Source organism: Fringilla coelebs (assembly GCF_963513975.1).
Source record: "Fringilla coelebs genome assembly, chromosome: 5".
Lineage (NCBI taxonomy): Eukaryota > Metazoa > Chordata > Aves > Passeriformes > Fringillidae > Fringilla > Fringilla coelebs.
The window spans coordinates 39352448-39373959 of NC_140033.1; the positions used below are offsets into that span (position 1 = coordinate 39352448).

A 21512-nucleotide genomic window follows, 5' to 3' on the forward strand; every position below is an offset into this window, starting at 1 on the left:
GAGTTTATTTTTTACATATGAGAATTGCTTATGTCTTGATTTTACAAGAGTGTGCAAGGCACATGTACATGTCCTGGCACATCAATGCTCTTCTGCAACACACTTGAAGCCAGGAAACTGTATCTGGCAAACAAAAACCTCTTGCTGTGGAGTACATCCCCCCCAAAACAGGGAAAGAACAGTTTACTTTGATTTTCCTTGGAAAACATAAACCTCGCATCTTAAGCTTGTTTTGGAAATATGGAATTAAAAGATTCTTTTCCAGAGTCAACTCAAACAAAACTGAAGAAAAAAAGTGAAGCTAAAGCACTGCTCTTGACTCCATTAATAAACTGGGCAATTTATCAGCTTCTGGACTCAGGTCCTGCCATCGTGATCCAGAATAGCTGGCTTGCATGTGAATACTTCTGCACAGATTTTTGTATTAATTTGTAGAAAATATACAATTATAAAATAATTTATCTTTGGGATTGCTGCAGAAAGGATGGCACAAGCCATCTCCCACTGTACTAGCAGCATGCACAAGGTCCACCCCACCTCTGAGTGGTAATCCAGGACTACAGAGCATTTAAATGTCTCAAACCTTGCCTCATGGTGGTGCCTCAGAGGGGATATAGTCAGCTCATCCTGTGAAATGTCAGTGACTGTGACCAATTATTACACACTTTCATGCAACATACGATATGTATACATCTTATATATTTCTCCAGAGACACTAATTTGCTGCTACTTTGCATATTGCTGCAGATCAGATCAAACATTACATGTGAGAAGGGTTCCTGGCCCCTGGAGCCGTACTGCACTGTACAAAGCAAGGCTCTCTAGAGCTGTATTTGCCACCAGTGAAGCTTTTAGGTACGGGCATTTGACATCATTCCTGAGCAAAACTGTGGATGAGGAGAAAACAATTGATGCTCACTTGGATTGTTACAGCAAAAGGGAAGCAAACATACTCTATTTGTTGCTAATATTTCAAGTTTGGCTGAGTTCATTGTTAAAGAATATTTTCATAAAGGGCTCAATGTATGGCATTTTAGTGTAAAAGACAGTAAAACATTTATACAGCTTCTCTTAAGTGCCTTAACCTGACCTGAGATGGGGTCAGTGGAGATATGCATTTTTAAGGAGAATACAGTTCATTTTAGCCACAGTGTTATCTATTCATGTTTTGATGTATGAATTGTCTTGTGGACACACACTGATCAACTTCTCCTGTTCCAGAGGACACTCACTATGACTCTGCCTGGACCTTTCAGGAACTTGCACACATTGCAATAGAAACTGGACTGACCTGAACTTCCTATGCTGGGTCCTGGCTTGGGCTATCATGACAGTTCTGTGTAAATGCCAAGGCCAAGTCATTGTGCATGCACAGTTTGCACAACAGCCACAAAGGATGATGTCATGAACATGGGAGATAGTCTATACACAGTCACAGAGAATGGTAGCTGGAGTCAACTACAAAATTCAGAACTGGAAATCAGGTGTTTTCCAGAGGGAGACTGGTTAATCACTAGGAAAAAATATACTAAGAGAAAAGGTCCATTCTTCATTTTTGCCTTCTGGAGAGTTTATCTTAATCAAAAAGTATGGTTTAGAGGAGTGCAAACTATTTAAATCATTGGGGGGGATTCAATTTAATGTAACTGTGACAGATGGTATCTGTGCCACTAATAATTCTAATCCTAAACCTTGAGTTTTCTTAAACAAGGGTTCTTTAGGCAAACAGGCTCTGAAAGTTCAGGCAAAAGGCAGAAGATTCTATATACAAAATATCACCACGTTTTATATAGAACAAGTGAAGTTAACAAGTGAAGTGAAAACTAAACTTAACAAAGTCTAGTTAAAATTATAAAAATCAAGCACATATACACCCCAACATCATGTAATGTCACCAAACAATGAATAACACCTTTAACACTTTAAATACCCCTTACCCTCATCTTTTGTTTCCTAGAACAGCGTGCTCAGTTTACAAACAGTAAGACCTAAAAAGTTTCAGTATTAACCAGAACTGTCATTCCTTTAATGTTGAGAGTAAAAATCTATGGATGAGTCAGGCAACTTAAATTCATCTTTTCATCTTGCAAGAGATGTTGGGTATAATTTAAAAATTATACACAGCTTCCTTGATTTCTCTTTGATGCCTTAAGAGTAAGGCTTGTTCCTAATAGATCTACTGTAATAACCAAATTTTGGAATAGAGACCCTTGTTGGAGGTTTATAAATGTCTAGCATATCATTGACACAAACTGGTAATTACATTTTAATGAAGTCTAAGCAGTCAATTGAAACTGAAAGAAATTTTACATCTAAATAGCATCTTCTAAACAAGAAGCGGGGAAACCTTGAAATTTAGGTTAATGACACTATAATCACCAGAGAGAGAATTTGTCTCCAAAATTACCCCACTCTCTCATTAAACTTTTCAGAGTGAAATGTATTATTCAGTACCTGATTCCATGCAAACAAATGGGGCTAAAGCACCCTAGCACACTGCAGTGTGTTCCTAACTCCATGGGGGCCAGAGTCAGTGCAACACTTGCTTGGGGGAGCAGGTGCTCAGGACACCTGATGGACCATTAGGACCTACTGCTGCAGTACCTGGCAATTTGAAATGTCATGCATCTTTATCTCTGGGATAAGGGCATCCTTCTGGAATTACTGATGAAATTAAATACATTTAAAAATCCAAAATTAGAAAATTAGCATTTTAAGTATTTCCCAGTTAAGAGATATCATGGATATAATTTTAACATGAATCTGTCCTTTTATAATGACTTTTATCCAAACTAAATCAAAGCTACCAGCAGAGGTGGGTGAAGATCATGAGTACTAGCACAGTACTCATATATTGATCACACTGATGAACCTGACTTATATTTCACAGCAAGGGGAGAATCTTTGTTTTCCTGCACCAGAAGCACCACTGAACTGTTTGCTGAGCTGTTAATAGGGCTGAAAGCCACTTCACTTAACTTGCACCTCTCAAAGGGAAACACAGTTTCAGTATGTGGTATTATACTTGTTTCATAGAAAAGAGAATTGGCTCTGGCATCACTGTTTCAAGGGTTTTTGTATTGTTGGGGTGTTTTGTTGAAGGGGTTTTTTGGAGGTTGTTTTTGGTTTTGTCTGCTTTGGATTTGGTTTTTATTTGTTTAAAGGGAATGACAAAGCCAGCATAAGTAAAGCTGTCTCAGACCTGAAATGTAATACAAAGTAGTGCTTTTAAGGTTTAGCCTACCCTTTCCCTATCCTGTTGGTGGGTTTGGCTCTCTTGGGTTCTTATGTCCTAATCCAAGTCAGTTAGAAAAGCTTGCAAGGTGCTCTGTTCTGTGTTGCAGTGACTGTGCTCACTGCCTCTGCAGGGTTTATAGAGCGGTTTTGTTTAGCAATAAAGGAGGAATCAACCACTGGGATTCAAATCATACTGCTATAGATCTTACTGCTACATCATGAGCTGGAAATTACTCTCAGACTTCTCTTATTATTATGTCTTAGAAAGACCTCCCACACATCCCCACCCCCATTACTGTTACATGGCATAGATTCCTCATTTGCACTACACAGTTCAGCAACCTTGCACCTACTGTGTGTATGGCAAGGCTGCTTCCAGAAAGAATTAGGCATTGTCAAGAATTGGTGCAAAGGAATGTGACCCACTGCAGCAAAATTTTCATTTAAATTACTTTCTGGACTTTCTCAATTTAATATTTTCTAAGGTAAGACATGCAAATAAATGACTGATACTCAAGACCCATCTGGACACAATCCTGTGCCATGTGCTCTGGGATGACCCTTTTTGAGCAGGGGGAGAGGACCAGATGACCCACGGTGGCACCTCCCAACCTGACCCATTCTGGGATGCTGCGACTGCATTTCTTACAAGGAGGTGTTAATTCTCTTACACTCTACTGACAGCTTGGCACCCTAATGACTGCCATATTTCACCAGAATCTCCTGTACAGCTCCAACACGATGGGTCACACTTTTTCCTATTTTATGGGGTTCCTCTAAAACAATATAACATATACATACATATATACATAAACTAGCAATAATGTATGTTAACCTTTCTGCAGTTCTGAGGATTCTAAAGTGAGAAACAATGAAGACAGGTGACCCTACAAGGCGCAGGGGAAAAATTAAATTTCTTCATGAGATAGTTGTAGAACATATACTTTGGATATATACTATACAGTTCAGACTAATAGAATAGTCATAATCACAAAGGAAAGATTCCTTTCCTTCCAGAAGAGGACACTTTGATTACATCTAATCCATAAAGAACCAAGGACAGACAGACACAGGAGAAAAAAAGGAAAGACTTGAAAAGCAGAAAGCATGGAATTGTGTGAGATTGGATAGAAATTTAATACCAGATTATCTGCACACCCCTTATTTACAGACCCAAAAGTTGGTAGGCAATCTGTAGATGAAATAGTCGTGTCATGTTTGCAGTTGTGTGTGCCAAGTCTTGTAATTTTACCCAGTTTAATGAACTAACACATAAGAAAGTGAACAAAATGAATGCATTTGTCCCTTCAAAAATGTTTCAATACTGTGATACATTCAGCCCTCAGAACTGGAAGGTACATTGGGACTTAAAAAAAAAGGCTGCTGAAAATAATATTATATTCTTTATGAATGGTAATGATGGCCTCAAAGATGCCTTCTAGATTTATTAAAAAAAAAAAAACAGAGTAACACAGTCTAAATCCATATATTTCTAAAATTACTGATTATGTATAGATAAGAAATACAGGGACAAGACTCATCAACTGTAACATCCCTGTGAATGCTATTTTGAGTCTCTTAATTGAATTGAAAACGTTTCTTCTCTTCCAGCTAGCACAGTAACGGCTTTTCTAATTGCTAAATTGAGGCTGATTTAAACAGAATGTTTGCATTTGTACATTACATGGATGTGTACATTTAAAGTTATATTTCATCAAGCACTTGACAGAAAAGTAGTGATTAAAAATATTCAACATAAAAACTTAAAGAGAAGCTCAAACATTATCCCTAGATTCTTTGGATTAGAACTGAAAATTCTCTAGAAATTCATCCAATGAATCTTAAAAGAGTGAAACACACCTGAAAACCCAGAAAATTTAAAAAATGAGGCTTTCAGAATCCAAACAATAGCATTTAAGTGAATGGTTATGCATGAAAAGAAACCTGTTTACAGAATAGATTTGCAAAGTCAGTTTCAAGTACTGTCTTTTTCTCTGACACCGTCTAATTACACTGTAAGTGCAATGCTGCCAAGAGGTTTCTTTTGTGTTTGCAGCCTTATTTTATTAGTTCCTCATAGCTCCTGGCAGCTGCTATGAGTCAGTGTACTGTTTTTACAAGGAGGTGCATGAAAGACAGCATTAAATTATTATATAATTGATGCAAACAAAAAGCTATGTTGCTTTTTATCTGCATTTGCTGACAGGCAATAAACTGAAGCTGCTAGGATTTATGGGGAACCTTTGACATCTAGAAACAGAAGTAACACTGTTCACTAGATAATACAAAAGAGATTTTTCACCCTTTTGAAAAAGAAAATCTACACTCTGAGTCATTAAATACGTATCTATTTTTTCAGAATTGCACTGAAGGCAAATAGCACAAGATTAATGACAATGTGAACTGGAAAAATGTCTCTTATAAACCTATGTTCGTTCACAAATGAAATAATACCGTACAATTGACAGACTCTGAATATTTCCCCCTATATTTTATATGCAGCGTTAAAAACTTTTGCACTGCAAAGAAACATCACTACTTAAATGCCATAGTAGATGGCCTTTCTTCTCATTCCACATTTGAATAAAACAATAAAAATCCTGATATTTGAATCAAGTTTCAGCCAAAAAGTCACATAAAAACAGTACTCACTTTTTCTTTAGTCTTCTGTCCTTTTCTGCTTGTGTTCCAAGTTTGCCTAATCCCAGAGATTCCTGAGCTGCTGCCTCTGTTTCCATATAACCTCCTGGAAAATAAAACAAACAAAACCTCAACCATATTTTTCCTTCTCTCTCTTCAGTTGTTCCCCTCCTTAACCCTTCAATTCCCCTCCCACCCACCATCATCCATATTTGCTTCCTTAAGCTGTTGACATCTGGTGTTTTTGGAGAACATCTATGAACTTCAGAAGAAAACTGACAAGCATTTACTACATGGAAAAGAGTAGTAGAGGAAAACACATGTTTTCTCCTCCTTGTGTTTAGCAGAAATGTATGACATGAGCACCCTTATCTCCTTTGCCTATTTTTCTGTGCCTCCTAAGACTCAGTCCCATGGTGCTAAGCAAACAGTGCTCTCACCATTTCTTAATCTTAGTTGAGAAATGTACAAATCACGTTCTCTCAAATTGTCTCTCTACTACTGCCATAATGCAGCATCACCTAATGCCATAGTGCTAAAGTCTTCATTTTGCTTTCATAGAGGGTCTTAGATGTCATTTCCCCTGAAAACTACCAGACATGAGAGAAAGAATCGTCAGAGATAAGTAAAAAGCCTCCTACATCTCCCTGGATGTGTCTTGTAGGCACCTAAATTCGGTCAAAGTCAAGGGAACTTGAATAATTCACAGAGAGTGACAAAGGAAGCTTGCAGTAAGACATGTGGACCAAAATAAAATAATTTTATAAACTAAGGGCATGACTGGTACTATCCACAGGGCCACTGACATGACTTTCCTAGTGCAGAAATGAAAACGGTCTGACTTTTTTATCGCTGCCCTGATTAAAGAGGAGGGGACCTGCTCAGGGGGCTCAGTACAGTCTCCAGGCTCTGGCTTCACACTGTCCTCTCACTCCCACTTGTATGTGTACAGACAGAGGCCCTGCAGCACTCCTTTGAAGGCTGCCTTCCTCCCGTGCTCCAGTTCAGAACATGTGCAACTGGCACGAGAAAGAAGACAGCAGTGCGGAAAAGCGTTGATGCTTGACTCCGTTTGAACATTGCAATTTCTTATTTCTCAGCTAATGGGTAGTGGACCACTGCTCATTGGATGCTGGCATAATAAGAAAGCACAAAGCAAAACATTTCAGTCCTGATATGTTGATTTTAATAATAAAATAATTCATAAATGTTATGAAGTGAAATAGCACCAGAGCCTTTTACAGACTAGATTTACAGGCACATCAATCAAATGAGAACAAAAGCTACTAGTGCATCATTCATGTCTATGACAAAAACGTAGAAGCTTGGGTTTAAGCTGTTCTTTCACAGCAGGTGCTATTTTAACACTCTGTTTGTCTAGACAGATTTTTACTTTATTAAAAGAGGACACTACTGCAAGTCTCACAATGGGAATGATGCAAATGCATCTCACAAATGCAGAAAACATGCATGCATACTTTTTGTTCACTTCATCTGCCTGTCAAAGTCTTAGAGAATCTCATTAAATGCTTCTGCTGGCTCTGGATTACATTTTTCATTCAACAGTCAACATCCCACACCTTTCTTGAGAGAGCAGCTCTCAGCATGTTGGAGAGGGATGGGATGAGTGCAGTGCAGTGAAGGTTTATGACAGCTTGGAGAGTAGTTTGGGCATAATGCATTTCTCCATTCTCCAAACACATCTGGCCTTTGAATAACTGAGGGTACACCTCGTGTTGGATGTGGCCACAATAAATGTTTCCTAACAAGCTGACCTTTTCATTTGCCATGCAGATCAGCTTGCTTGGGCAACTCTAAAAATGCCCGGAATTCATTGTTTGTTTTAGGGTCTAGAATATTTAAAATGTAACATGAGAAGAATGCAAGAGTGGTGCTTGCCAAGAGAAAGGATACTGGAAAAGAAGGAAAGAAAAAAAGAAGGAAAGAAAGTGCACTTGTGCTCCCTATAGCATTCCTTTTATTCCCTTTTCCTTCTCCAAAAACTTAGACAAAACTTAAGGAATCTAGAAATCTTGAATCTCGATTCTAAGAAAGATCTCCTAGGGCATGAATGTGGCTTGGAACAATAAAGCTACTGTTTAGTAGAGAAGGTAAAATTATCAAACAATAAAAAAACAAAATTCTGGCAAGTTTAGGAGTTGAAAAGAAATAATTTCAGGGTTTTGCAAGGAACACAGAACAAGGAAATAGTTCGTGTAATAGCATGGCTCTGTTGATTTTAGTAACACAAGACTGGAGGTTTCAATATTGTTTCTTAAATAAGAGTATATAAATATGTGCTCTTGAAGAAAAGGTGAAAGAAGCATATGTCTATATTAAATTAGAGTGTTTAATTTTAAGCAAGGAAATAAATTACATTAATCTATTGATTTTGCAATATAATTTTAGGTTATGAAACCCATACAAATATTTTGCAGTGCCATCGTGATAGGACTTGCTATGTAAATTTCTGTGATGTAGTATCTTACCACAAATAGAACTCCTAATTATATAGCTGTACAGTTAACACATCTGTGGTGAAACTGAAAATTTCATTGTCCCTTGCAACTCAGGATATTCTACAATTTTATGATACTGCCATTGAATGGAGATGACCCCTCAATAAATGCTTCTCTTTTGAGAATTAAGATGAGAAAAATTACCTGTAATCAGCTGTTCAATGTCTCTTTAATTTCTGAAAAATGTTTTGCTCCTGCCTTTAGATTAAGTAACAGTCTTACTGTTCATTTTATACATGCTAGTAAACCTTGGTTCCTTAATTAAAGTGTGCATTATATTGAAACTTTGCTCTTGAATTAAAGAATGGAAGTCACAAAAAATCATATAATTGCAAACCACTAATATCCCCTAGTATGGGGTATTACAAATAGGCTTTATCAAATTCTATGTATGCATTATTAATCATGGTGGGTATCAGGAAATTAATCAATTGTCAGATCTCATTGCTCCTGAGATAGTCTTTGAAACTGTTGCTTCATTTTTGTTCCACATTCCAAAGAACTGCAGGGAAGACCAACACATTTATTGCATCTTTGTCCTCTATGTTCCTGACTTACTGAGAAATTGTAGATAATTAGGCATAAACCATCAGTATTAATAAAAAGGGTTATATGGAATGTAAATGTGAATTAATAAAGTCTAACTTTAGATGCAGTCTAAAGTTTTAAAATTAGCCATAAATGCAGATGGTGGCAGACAGGTGTATTTGAAAGATTCATTTATAGATTCTCATTTGAAGGATTGAATAAATCAGTTTTATTCTTTTCATAGTGAAAAAAAAGGGTGAATTCAGATGGCAATTAGAAATTAGGTAGGTTTTTTTTCAAGAACATAGGGTTTTCACAGGCAGAGAGGAGAAAAGTTGGAGTATAAATGAAGAATACTCAGATTTTCAATTTTACTCTGATACTTTCACCTTAGTACTATCTTTTTTTATTCTGTACTATTTTAGCAATGGGTTTGTTAGTTGTGATAAGGCCACATTGCAAGAAAAACATAGGTTTTTAATTTCAGGCTTATGCTTGCTGCTTAAGAGTTTACAGCAAGGCCTTAAAATTCTTTTTACAAGTTTGACATGGTCACCATGGCAGTAAAATTTAGTGCCTCACAAATTTGTATTATTCAACATCTGCATGACTAGGGAAGAGCCAGTATTTCAATTTTAGTGACACATTTATTACAATTTGATACTTGTGTTGGCATGTGCCCATGTCGAAATAGGCAGAGGAAAATTTTTGCCATGAATGAAGTAGAATGAAAGAGTCTTGGCAAGGGAAAAGGACAGAAGTAGTAGGGAGAAAGCTAAGCAGTGCTTAGCTGTGAGCAGCATAATTGTAAAAGCAAGAGTTGTCCTGAGGACATTCAGCTATAGGCAATAGAGGGCATCTATCAACACACTGAAATCTGAAAAGCAGCTACACTTGCAAGACCTTCTGTATCACATAGGTACACCACTTATAGCTATTTATTGCTAATTAACTTCTTGCCTCCTCTTTATGTGGTTATTCATTGCTTGTGTTACCATTGCTACCTTAATTTAACAGACTATTGAACACCAGGTTCAGTGAAGAAGATGACTCCAGCAATTTGTGCCCAAACTCTCCTTTCATTTACCTTATGGTCATGGCAAATGCTTGACAAATATAACTGCTGATAACAGTGAAATTTAATGGGAAAATTGTGTCAGACAAAACAGAAACATGAGCAAATTGGAAACTGAAAAAAAAAAAGCAAAATTAAAAATGGAAAAATGGCAGTGAAATGGTGACCTTAGCTTGTTACCACTAATTCCTTACTGAGCTGTCCAAGTCGAGCCTTCTCTTTTTTACCAAACAATCGTCCTATTGAAGACTTGATTCCTTTCTTCTTGGGAGCTTTGTGCAGGGAGTCCTGACTGCTGCTGACACTGCCAAGACCAATGCTTTCTGGCTCCAGTGAAGCAGGCAAACTACTGCAAAATGATAATAAAGAAATAGAATAGATAGCATGTCAACATTTTTATGTTCTTCTGAGCAGCTCTGCAAATAAATTAATTGGTTTTAATTTAGTAATGATCTCCCAGCAAGTGAAACAATCACATCTTTAAATTATTTGACAACATATAGAGCAACAGAAGACCACATTTCCTCTGTCAGGCAAGGCTGAAAATAAAAATTTTTACTTTTCTAGGAACAACTCATGAACAATACACTAGCCAGCATTCTGATTTTATTTCTAGGATTTGTAGCATTGCTACTTCCAGTAGTCATCAAAACTGTACCTCAAACCAGAAATACCCAGCATGTACTTTAGCACTTATAAACATTTTCAGGGTCATTGCAGCAGACAATGAGGAGGGGTTTTCTCTCGTTACATGAGAAACAGGGAAGAAATCAGGTAATTTTGGAGTAGTTAAACAACATGACTTGAAAACAATATTATGTGGTAAACTCTGAAGTACCGATCCATGTTACAAACATCTTACCTTCTGGCATCATTGTGGTATGAAGAAGGAAGGGTGTGAGTCATCCTGATGGCTCTGGGTGTTGGAGGAGGAGAAGTTTCACATTTGATTGTGGCTTTATCTTCACGCCCATCTTCTTCAACTACTGCAATCTGGGGGAGAGACACTCCAATGAGAGCATATTAGCTTTTCAAGAACATTTCAATACACACCTCATGAAATTGTCAAGTGGACTGGAAGACGTAAGATTTCAAGTGCAATGCTCCTAGCAAATTGTAAGGGTTCTTTTTTTTTGAAATATGCTGTTGGGAAAAACAATTTTCTAAATATGGCAGATTAAAACAGATATTTAAAAGAAATGAGACTATGCTTTCGGAAGAAGTTCATCCCTTTTATGCTAAAGAGTTTGGTGAAGGTCAAAACATGAAGACAATCTTAGGTGTAAGTGGGTCCCTTTCAGTAAACAGGATTATTCAGGTTAACTAAGTTTCTCAGGGATGTAAGAGAGAAGGTGAATACAGGCATAAACATAACCACTCTCTACACAGTGAGTTACCAGAATGGTCAGAATGCCTAACAGTAAGCATGGAGAAAAAGGAATTTTATCAGAGCATTATAATCATTTAATGTCATGGAGTTTCATCATCAGTGCCAGTTTTGTTAACAAATTTATATTGCTGCAGAATATTTCAAGGAATCTCTCTGTAGTTCCTCCAGCAAGAAGAATGGCTGAAATACATTTGAAGGTAGTGCTTTTGTGTCCATACTTCTTCAAAAATAAGTATTCCTTATTTAAGTTTGTGCTGTTGAGGCTGCTACTCCAAGATATCACTTAGTGTGCCTTGATTCTGTGGCTTAGCTGTGACCCTGGAAGCCATTCCAGGTAGGATTAATGATTATGTTCAGGCATAGAATGAAAAGGAGAGAAGGAGATGCAGTTTCTGGCAATGGACCCCAGCAAAGATTTAGTTATCTAAAGAGCAGAGGAATATGATAAATGGGCTCTCCCAGCTTTAAAAAACCCCAGGATCATACCTTTCTTCGATGCTTCCTTAGGTCACTTGGCTTAGATTGGTAACAAAAGTGGAAACAACAAAAAATAACAATTAATAAATATTATTAAAGCATAAAAAAATCCCTCACATTTGTTGTTCTCACATTCATGAAGTAGAAAGCAAAGATTAATCACTCTCCATATTATATACTAATTATACATTTGATTTAATAATGTAAAATAACCCCTGAAAAATATGTCATTCAGTGAAAGTAGGTTTGGATATTTTTCCTTAAATTACACTCTCCTTCAATTTCATAACTTAGCAAAGAATTTCAAGCTTATAGTAGCACTTTTTCTTTTTGAGTTTTCATATAAGTACTTACGTTATCCCCAACAGAGATTTTTTTTAGAAGTTTTATCAAATATTACAAATATATTGGTATCCTACCAAGTAAAACCACAAAATATCATCACCAAATACCATGACTGAAAAATTGATTGGCATTTTCAGGAAATGAATACATATTCACCTATCTTCTTCAGTATCACTTGGCAGCAGCAGCCTACTAGAATGGGTCTTGTTCAACCCCCTTGGCATTTTTATTTTTGGTAGATGTCTCTTTCATTTAAGGAAAGCTGAAGATACTCTGCAGAATTTATTTATTACATGTACCCGGGCTGTGGAAACTCATGCAGTCCTCCTTCTCCAGCCAACCAACACAGGGCCATTTGGCACTTTAAGCTCTAGAGATCAAACTTAAATCTCTTCCCAACTCCAGGTTTCACCTCAAGCATGTCTGACAGACTTGTGTCTGTTCCCAGCCAGCAAGGAAGTGATATTGAACACTGAACTCCTGCTGGAAAAGTGCAGGGCAGACGTGTCCTGAAATGGTTGATGAAGGTGAGCAAAGCTGCGGGCTGTGCTGATGAGCACACTACGGGAGATGCTTCTACTGCTGAAGGCAAGTCAGGAGCCCAACTGCAAGTCAGACAGACGATTCCACCTGAGTTTTAGCACAGTTAGAGCTGGATGTCCGTGAGATCATGGCAATCTGAATTGCAGAGGCTATGCTGTCATTTTGTGTTTGAATCTGATGAAGCCGCTGACCCAAAGGCACAATTTTCAAATCCAGGCCACCAGGCAGTGCAGGTGTCCACTGGTGGGGCGGATCAACCATTGCCATTTACCAACAGCCAGACTGCCTGCTTTGAATGGCTGGGGAAAGGGAGCACACTGAGCATTTGGGAAGGTGCTGCTTTGGGCAAGTGGGGGGCAGGACAGCAGCCTGCACACTCATCTCCTCCACAAGGACCTCCACAACAAATATTTTTGTTTCTGCTGTTCAGCAGTGGGAACTGGGGGCAGCAAAGAATAAGTTACAACTGTCTGCTGACCTCAGATCCCAAGTGGCAGCAAACACCATCCTGAACTGGGAGGAGCAGAGGTGGGCATGAGTAGGTGTCAGTTCCCAGGAAAAGGGAATACTTGGCTAGATGATCATCAACAAAAGCCCATACTCCCAGTTGAGAAGGAACAGCCAAGTTTCATTTCGAGCTGCTCTTAGCAACCTTTTTTGTTAGGAAAGGCTCCACAGGAAATCGGTGCTATTGCTTCCCAGGAATGGACCCACAAGGGGACATTGGTGATATGGTTATCAGAGAAAAAGCAAACAAAAATTGGGTTTACACATACCCTATATTCTATTCCCTGTATGAGATCAGCAGAGTGGGCTGCTTTGATTATTTCCTGGTACTTAAAGGGATTAATTCACCCCAGCTCCAAACTGGTTTGTAGCTCACACTGAACTCAGATCACATCTGTACTCAGATCAGTATCAGAGTTGTGCATCTTAAATATGTTGACACCTACTATCATTAAATATTTGCCAGATGTACTGTTTCTTTTTGTCTAGGATCAAAATTAAATTCCTTGTAAATCCCTTTCCAAATTGAACCAGAAATTTTTGAATGTCTCCTCAAAAATACAGCAATGTTAGAAATTATTTGCACAGTAATTTCATGGTGATTTGATGTCTATGTGTGAGACGTCTGTAATATTGAAATATATCAGTTAAATGAATTACTGGAAACCAAAGAACTCATTTCATTGCGTATGATATATGGTCATGAAGAATGTATAAAAGTACTGCAAGTATAAAAGTGTATACCAAATATAAAAGTATATCAAAATATAAGACGTGGTGGAATGTCTGAATGTCTTCTAGACATTTCCTGGAAGTTTAAACTCAGCAATAGTTCCACAGACTATTGTGTAATAACAGTATCACTTAAGAACCTTCCATTAGTAAACATTCTTTACATACAAGTATTTCCAGTGAACAGTTCTGTTTCTTATTAATTCCACAGCCTGTGTGCTGAAGGCCCTCAGTAATCCTGTCACTATGCCCCTAGTGAATCATGCAATGCTCAAAACCACTATAACAAAGCCCAAAGACACCAAATATCCACATTCAAGAGAATTTGCCATCTGTATAGATGATGAAGATGTGAATGAAGAATTATAGAGATGAGCCAGTCATACAGTGAAAAGATTAAGTACTTAATACAAGAAATATCTCATCAAGTACTGTCATAAGGTTTCTTACCAGTGTCATGACCCCCATTCTGTCCATCTCCCTGGCTGGACTGCGAGGGGTGAGTTTGGGGGTTGAGTGTCCGCTGGGAGGAGATGAGCTTGCAAGTGATGATGCTGTCACTGAGCCAGTAATGGAGGTACCTTGGTGGACTCTGGCTAGATTTAAGCCTTCCAGACTCACACTGGCCACTCTGTTCTCTATCTCTTCAGCACGCAATTCTGTCGACTCTTTCTCTTCTTGGATTAACCTTATTGAGCAAAAGAAGAATGCTCTTGTTGTATTTGTCTCTTCATATCCCCAGAACAAAACTAGAAACCATTTAATTTCAAATGAGATTTGAAAGTAAGAGCAAACAAAGATGAGTATCATAGATAACTAAAAAAAGACCCTTTTCCAACATTATTTTCCTAATCACCACTTATCAAATTATTTTTCTCAACTCCTCCATCCTCAAAAGCTGTTTGAAGAATGTGTCCAACAGCAAGGCTTGATGTATGACATTTCAGGAATATTGGTTCCTTTGCAAAGGAGCTAGAATCAGGCAGGGGGTTTAACAATCCGATTTACCACAGATAACTAATTCCAAGCTTACGTTGGCTTCATCTGCTTATCTTTAGCTAAATCACAAAGTTAAGAGTCAAATGAAATTGGGCCTTTAAGACAGAAATTGCTAAAATAATCCTTATTAATAAAACTAGAGAACATGTAAAACAAATTGTCTGTTTTACCCCTGCAATTTGATGAAAAAAATGATAGCTGCTTCTAAAGCCCTGTGTTTTTAAGTGAATTTCATTAAAATCACTTTCTTGTTAGCAAGCAATAAAAGCTTCTTAAGCATCTATCACCTCAACAGGATGCTTACATTGGGTCCTTTAGTTTTGTTTTTCAATTGTGATATCACCTAGAATGGAAAAATATCTTTAAAATAAAATATTTGTTTTTAAGTCCTTTGCCCATAAACCTGTGCTAGTAGTAGTCTTTTTTGCAAAGAGGAGGAAAAATTATGAGAGACCAATGTTAAATGAGAGAATACAAAGTCTGGGGAGGCTGAACTGTGAACCAGACTTTTCTGAGTGAAATTAAGCAAGTACAATAATTAAACCATAATATATTGAAAATAGGAACCTAAAAAACTCTTGTGCTGTGATAAATCTTCTTCCCTAACATCAGCTTCAGAACTTGTATAAAACACCTGCAGCTCTTTTTGAAATAATGCAGGGAAGAAACTTAAAGGCCAATAATATTTTGAAAGGGAATTACAACAATGTTTTTCATTTTAGTAATCTAAATCCTGAATAATCTTGTATAATAAAACAAATCTAAGGCAAAATACATTTTTAATATCTTATGAGATCTCAAAAAAATTTATAAACCCTTATCATGTTTGTTAAAAAATAAACAAACCAAGAAAATATGAAATGCAATACAGTTTGTAAGACTATCCTCATAGAATGATTTACCTGCACTGTATAAAAAATTTACAAAATTATACATCTGGTCCTTTAATAATAGTTGCTATGATAATAAAAGCCTATACTTTAGTAGAACATTAGCAATTGAGAAAATAAACTACAATCAGTAGACTTCCAGTAAAAAATGGCTGTATAAAAAGTGCACCCTTGCTTCCCTTTTGAGATAAAACTCCACCTAACATCTGAGCAAGACCCTGGATAACAGTGATCTGATTCAGGGTGGCACAAATAATATCCCACTATGTCACTTGCAAGTACTGTTCCTTGTGAAAGCCCTTTACTGTATTACTTGCTGAACTGACAAAAGACTAGCATTGTTTAAAAACAAATATAAATGCTGCATCTACAGCTTCCTGAGCTGGCCACAGTGCTGACTTCTTTGTAATAACAGAAAATGTGGATAAGGTTCTTTCTTTTAGGTACACCGTTTTAAGGAGATTATACTTATACATTTACCTTCCCAACACCAAAATATCTTTGCCTCTGTACCTTGACAGGTGTAGGAAAGATTTGAGAAAACAGTGTAATTCTAGCTGAACAAACACATTCTGGGACAGTAAAAACTGCAAAGCTCTAGATTTATAAAAAAACGTTTTTCCCTAAACAGAAAAATTATTCAAATTCAATATATTCCAACAGAGTTTTTCCTTTAAAGTTACCTTGATCAGAGAATGATTATCTTTTGCCAAATCAGTCTGTCTTGTTTTGATTATATTTCTAACCACAGTATTTCTGTTTCTAGTATTACCAGAAAGTCCCTAACACATTTACTATAATTTCCTTCATCTCCTTCCAGGAAAACAGTTGCTAATGAGAGGATGTTTTCCATACACCAAGTTTTTTTTGAAGTTGCTCTTACTGAAAAACATGTAAGAATGCTTTAGTCCTGAAATATCGTTTCATTTATAACAATCACTTAATTAAAACATGTCATTTGATTCTCTACCACTCCATTAAATTTGCACAGATATTATTAATATATATTCTATTCATTACCTATATCCAAGCACTATAATCCAACTTGGAGCATGAAAAATCATATTCTGTGTCTACAGAGAAAAGAGAAAATCAAAACCATGTCTTAGAATCCATGGCTTATATTAGATTTAACAGAGGGATAGTTGCCAGAAGAAAGCATGAAGAACACAAGTAAAATATTTCTGATAGGAGGTTGTTACTGAGCAAGTGGAGTCATGTACAACAGTGAAAAAGACCTCGAAAAAAGGACTGTGAACAATAATTTGTGAAATCTGCCTGTCTTAGCCTTCTCTAACTTACTTTTCTTCAACTGGCCAACAGTTCTTCACTTGGAACGTTTTTTGAAAGAAATTTCTATGGTTAGGAAAGAAAGACTCAGTTGTTATCTTCACACAATACTCTCCTCTGGAAAGCAGACACATTATCAATCCTCTAAATGAACAAGTTGTTTCCTAACTGCCATGAATGGTGCCTGAACTCAAGCGTTAAAGGAAGTATGAAGTTGAAACCCAAAGTGCATCGCAGCTGGTTCAGGCTACACACCTGATTTCTTTATTGATTGCATCTAGCTGCTCCTGGAGCATCATGGCCAGGGTCTGGGCATCGGAATGGCCACTTGGTGACAGCAGGTCCATGGAGCTGAACAGCGTTTCTCTGTCATCGTCGTCGATGTCCGACATCTCGGTGTCGCTCTCGAACGGATGGCTGCTCAGGACACCGATCTGCTGCGTCCTGTTCCACTCGTGGTCGCCAAGTGATTTCACCTGAGCAGGAATTAAAACATGTATGGGTTATGTCCGAGAAAACTGCAAAGTTGAACTTCAAAAAAAAAGGGAAAGGAAAGCAACACTTCAAAATACTTATTCAGTTATGAGCGCTCCATTAATGCTCGCGGTATTGCTGCAAATGGCATAAAGTATTTTCATATAATTGCAACTTAGGTATCAAATTACTGTAAGGAAAATTTATACAAAAATACATTCTAGAAAGACAGATAATCAAGTATGTTTGAACTTTGATGTCTAAACTTCAACATTTTCTGCTGTCATTTTGTACAATGGTTCTCTGAGCAGGTATTGAAAAAGCCCTGCTCTCTGGGTTGGATTTTCTTGTTTGGTTGGTTGTTTTTTCTAATGATGTTTTCTTCCTGGAAGAAAACCCCACAAACAGTAAGCTTAACAGCCACAAACACACTCTCTTATCAGGGGATGTATGAGAAGAAATTGGGGATTAACCTTTGGTTCATCTCTGCGTACTCCCATCCGTCCTCTTCTAGGTCGCCTTATCACTTTAGTTGACCGATAGTCAGACTGGCTATCAACCAGTGAGCCCACTGAGTACCTCAGCTCCGTTGATGTGTCCAGATGAGGTCTATTAACAGAATTACATAAGTAGACTGAGAGAGTAATAGGAACAACAACAACAATCCAATGACTTTCAGTCTAGCAACACAGATTTCTTTTTTCGTTACTATGTATCACATAATAAATGAGAAAACCACATCACGAAACATAATTTAAAAGTGAAAAATGAAATAATTGTATGAGAAAATTTAGGGAGAAACCAAATAATAGAACTTCTGATTTTTTTAAAATGAAAGCTTTGCATAGAAAAAAATTATTGACCAAAATTTTAACAGGAAAAAGCACAATTCAGGATAATTAGAACTGGCAGCTAAATGTATTTTCCTGTATATTCATAAATATGCCTGAGGTTAGTCTAAACATGTTACATGTTCATGAGTGAACATATCGATTAAAGCTTTCCTGCTGTAAATCTATGCTCTACATTATGAAAATATCAGTGAACTGACCTGTGATATTTAACCTTGTTTAGGAATTACTAATCTTTATTTGGTGACACTTTCAGTGCTTTAAGCCCCAGTTTTTCCTGTCGCCCTGCTAAGTCTTGGGATACTGCAGTGAGGCTTTTACAGGATGACTTCAGGACCTCTTTTCTTGTTTACTAACAGTGGTCCCTGACCTCTTTGTCCTTAATCAAACAGTGGCACCAAAAGTTCACTGCATGGTGCAATAAAAGCATCCTAACCATGGGCTGTGGAACCAAAGCGGAAGAGCAAAGGCTCCATGCACCATTTGAGAATTCAACCACAGAAGCAGACACTTGAACAATTTCTGTTTCTTAACACATCTGCAATCTCCACCTAAAAATACATGAATGCCATGATCACAGTAAAAAAATGAAATGTAACAAAAAACCCACATAGGGAAGTGAGTGTTTTTATCTTCTGTGTACAGTAATTGTCTCAATAGAACTTTGTTCTCATAACCAATAATATTTGGCAGTTGTGAAGCAAGCTGGCAGGAAAAAAGAAACAGTCCAGGTTCCAGTCTCTAGCTGTAGATACTCATCTGCTGCCCAGCTTCATTATTTTCCTGAAAGCACAAACTCCAGCCAATGGAGAAGTGAATACAGGCTGAGAATAGGAAGTATTTAATGCTCAGAGCTTGCTGTGCCTGAGAGTTGGGAGCCTCATGAGGTCAGGTTACATAAGGGAAAATACACTGTTTAGTGGAACCTGTTGAATTCCCAAGATATTTAGACAGCTTATCAAGTTCAAACAGCCCTTTGACAAGGGCTAATCAGCTCCTGTTTAGGGAGCACAAGCTAATGATATTCATCTACCCAGCAAGAAAAGCTGCTGCTCTCCAAGGATGCCTCAAAAACCAAAGCTGCTGTTGCAGCAGCTCAGTAGCCTCTGTCCCTGCAAACACTTTCAGGAAAAATATGTTGTGTGCCTGTAGTCACATTCCCAAGGGAACAAAAATTCAAAAAGTTAAAAGCATCACATTCTGAATTTTCATCAGCTTACACTTCTCTACATAGAGAAAAATATTATTCCAAGAAATAATAAAAGGTTGAGGGAGAAACCATGTCCAGGTACTGAGCAAGACATCTGAGGACACCAATGGGCAGGCAATATCTGATGGAAAAAAACAACCCATTGAACAAGAGTAACTTTAGATGAATACAGTGCTCCCAATTCAGTCTTGGTCCATGAGCTTTGTCTGGCAGGTGTGCTGGCAGGTTTTAAAAACTAATATGTTGCTTATTATGAAAACAGCACATGGCGCACAGTTATCAATAAAATAACAATTTAATATCAAAGGACACTCTTAAGCAAGAAGGACTTTCTAGAATGATAAGTTCTTTGCAGCTGTTAGTGGTTATTTTTATGGCATTTTTCTCACTATTCTTCCCATATTGATTTTCCATCAAAAAGAGGCACAAGGTTTAATGTCTGATTATGATGTTTTCAGATCTCTCTGAATAATGCCTTCACATTCAGCTGAAGTTCTGTGGTCTTTTGCTACACACTAAGTACAGCTGAGTTATGCCTTGCTAATAAAGAAAAAGAAAATATATTATTTATAGAACAAATATGATCATAAATATGCTGATCAGTTTCAGCATTAAAGAGGATTGTTTCTAATTTATATTTAAGGTCTTGGAAAAAAGTTGTGCATTTGTGTATACTTTTAAAAACATTTCATAATTTAAAAGACTTTTGTTAATCTCCAAAATATTTCAGTGTATACTCACTGATATAAGGCCCTGCTTACCTATGAAAAAGTGAAAAGCAACAGTAATAACAACTGCACAGATTTTACATTTTAAAATAAATACATGGCTACATTTATGCATGGCTTGAACACATCCCTTCTGCAAATACTTGCCAGTTACATTTATGTCTATTTCAACTTAAAGAGAGAAAACTTTTGTCACAAAACATTACCTTGACAAGGTGGGTTCGATTAAAGAACCAGCCCTCAGTTTCATTTGATCCAGTTCAGACCTCAGTTTCTCAATTTCTTCAGCAAGTCTTTCCTAGAAATGAGAAGAGTAAGACTTGTGATACAAAATACATTTATTTTATAAGATATTCTTCTTGAACATATAAACAAGAAAGCAAAGATATACAGAATGTAACACTGTCTATAATAAGAAAAGGAAGCTCATTTAAGTCTCTCTACTACTAATGAGATGTACACATCAAAAGGAGGTGGTATAGCACTCTGATGTTTTACCGCTGCCTGGATGTGTTGGAAGGACAAGTTTGTACTTGAAACTTACTTTTTTCCTACCATAAAGCCAGGCACAGCTCATTGTGTGACTCATCACTTGCCCTGTAGAGAGCAAGATGAACAGTTGCACTCAATGATCTCTGAGATCACCTTTTCCACCCTACATGTGTTTATGACACGATGGGATTGCATATTGGCCTTTCTATTTACTGACAGAGACCCAGACTTAGAGAGAGCTGCATTTCAGATGACTTGATCTGCAGCTGTATGTCTTGCTCTTGTTGAGTTGATGTGACTCTAGTATGAGGTGCTGCTGGCAAAAAAATTGGCAATTTTGCCACAAAACTGGATTTTTGGAACTAGCTAAAAAAAACCCCTCTATTTACAGCTACCACTAGGAAAAAGAGCACTGTTCCCAAATTCTACAAATAATTGTTATCTACGTGTTATCTAATGTGAAATGAAAGAATTTTAAAACAAATTAAGAACAAGCACAGAATGAAGATATAACACTGTTCTTCCTAGAACAGTGTTATATCTTAAAATGTTCAGTATAACAAAAGGCTAGAAAAAGGCTTCTAT

At 37.2% G+C, this 21512-nt stretch overlaps 1 protein-coding gene across 5 annotated transcripts in view; it reads right to left on the reverse strand.

The window, feature by feature from the left end:
- PPFIA2 (PTPRF interacting protein alpha 2) overlaps positions 1 to 21512 on the reverse strand; it is a gene marked incomplete at both ends in the record, with an annotated part of 273973 nt that overhangs the window by 24595 nt on the left and 227866 nt on the right. For all 5 annotated transcript variants that reach the window (XM_084206211.1, XM_084206210.1, XM_084206213.1 and 2 more), the window contains 8 exons: positions 5890 to 5983; positions 10194 to 10348; positions 10862 to 10992; positions 11876 to 11905; positions 14444 to 14681; positions 17428 to 17648; positions 18120 to 18255; positions 20642 to 20733. In XM_084206211.1, the coding sequence (XP_084062337.1) occupies positions 5890 to 5983; positions 10194 to 10348; positions 10862 to 10992; positions 11876 to 11905; positions 14444 to 14681; positions 17428 to 17648; positions 18120 to 18255; positions 20642 to 20733 (1097 nt within the window). The remainder of the gene's footprint in view (positions 1 to 5889; positions 5984 to 10193; positions 10349 to 10861; positions 10993 to 11875; positions 11906 to 14443; positions 14682 to 17427; positions 17649 to 18119; positions 18256 to 20641; positions 20734 to 21512) is intronic.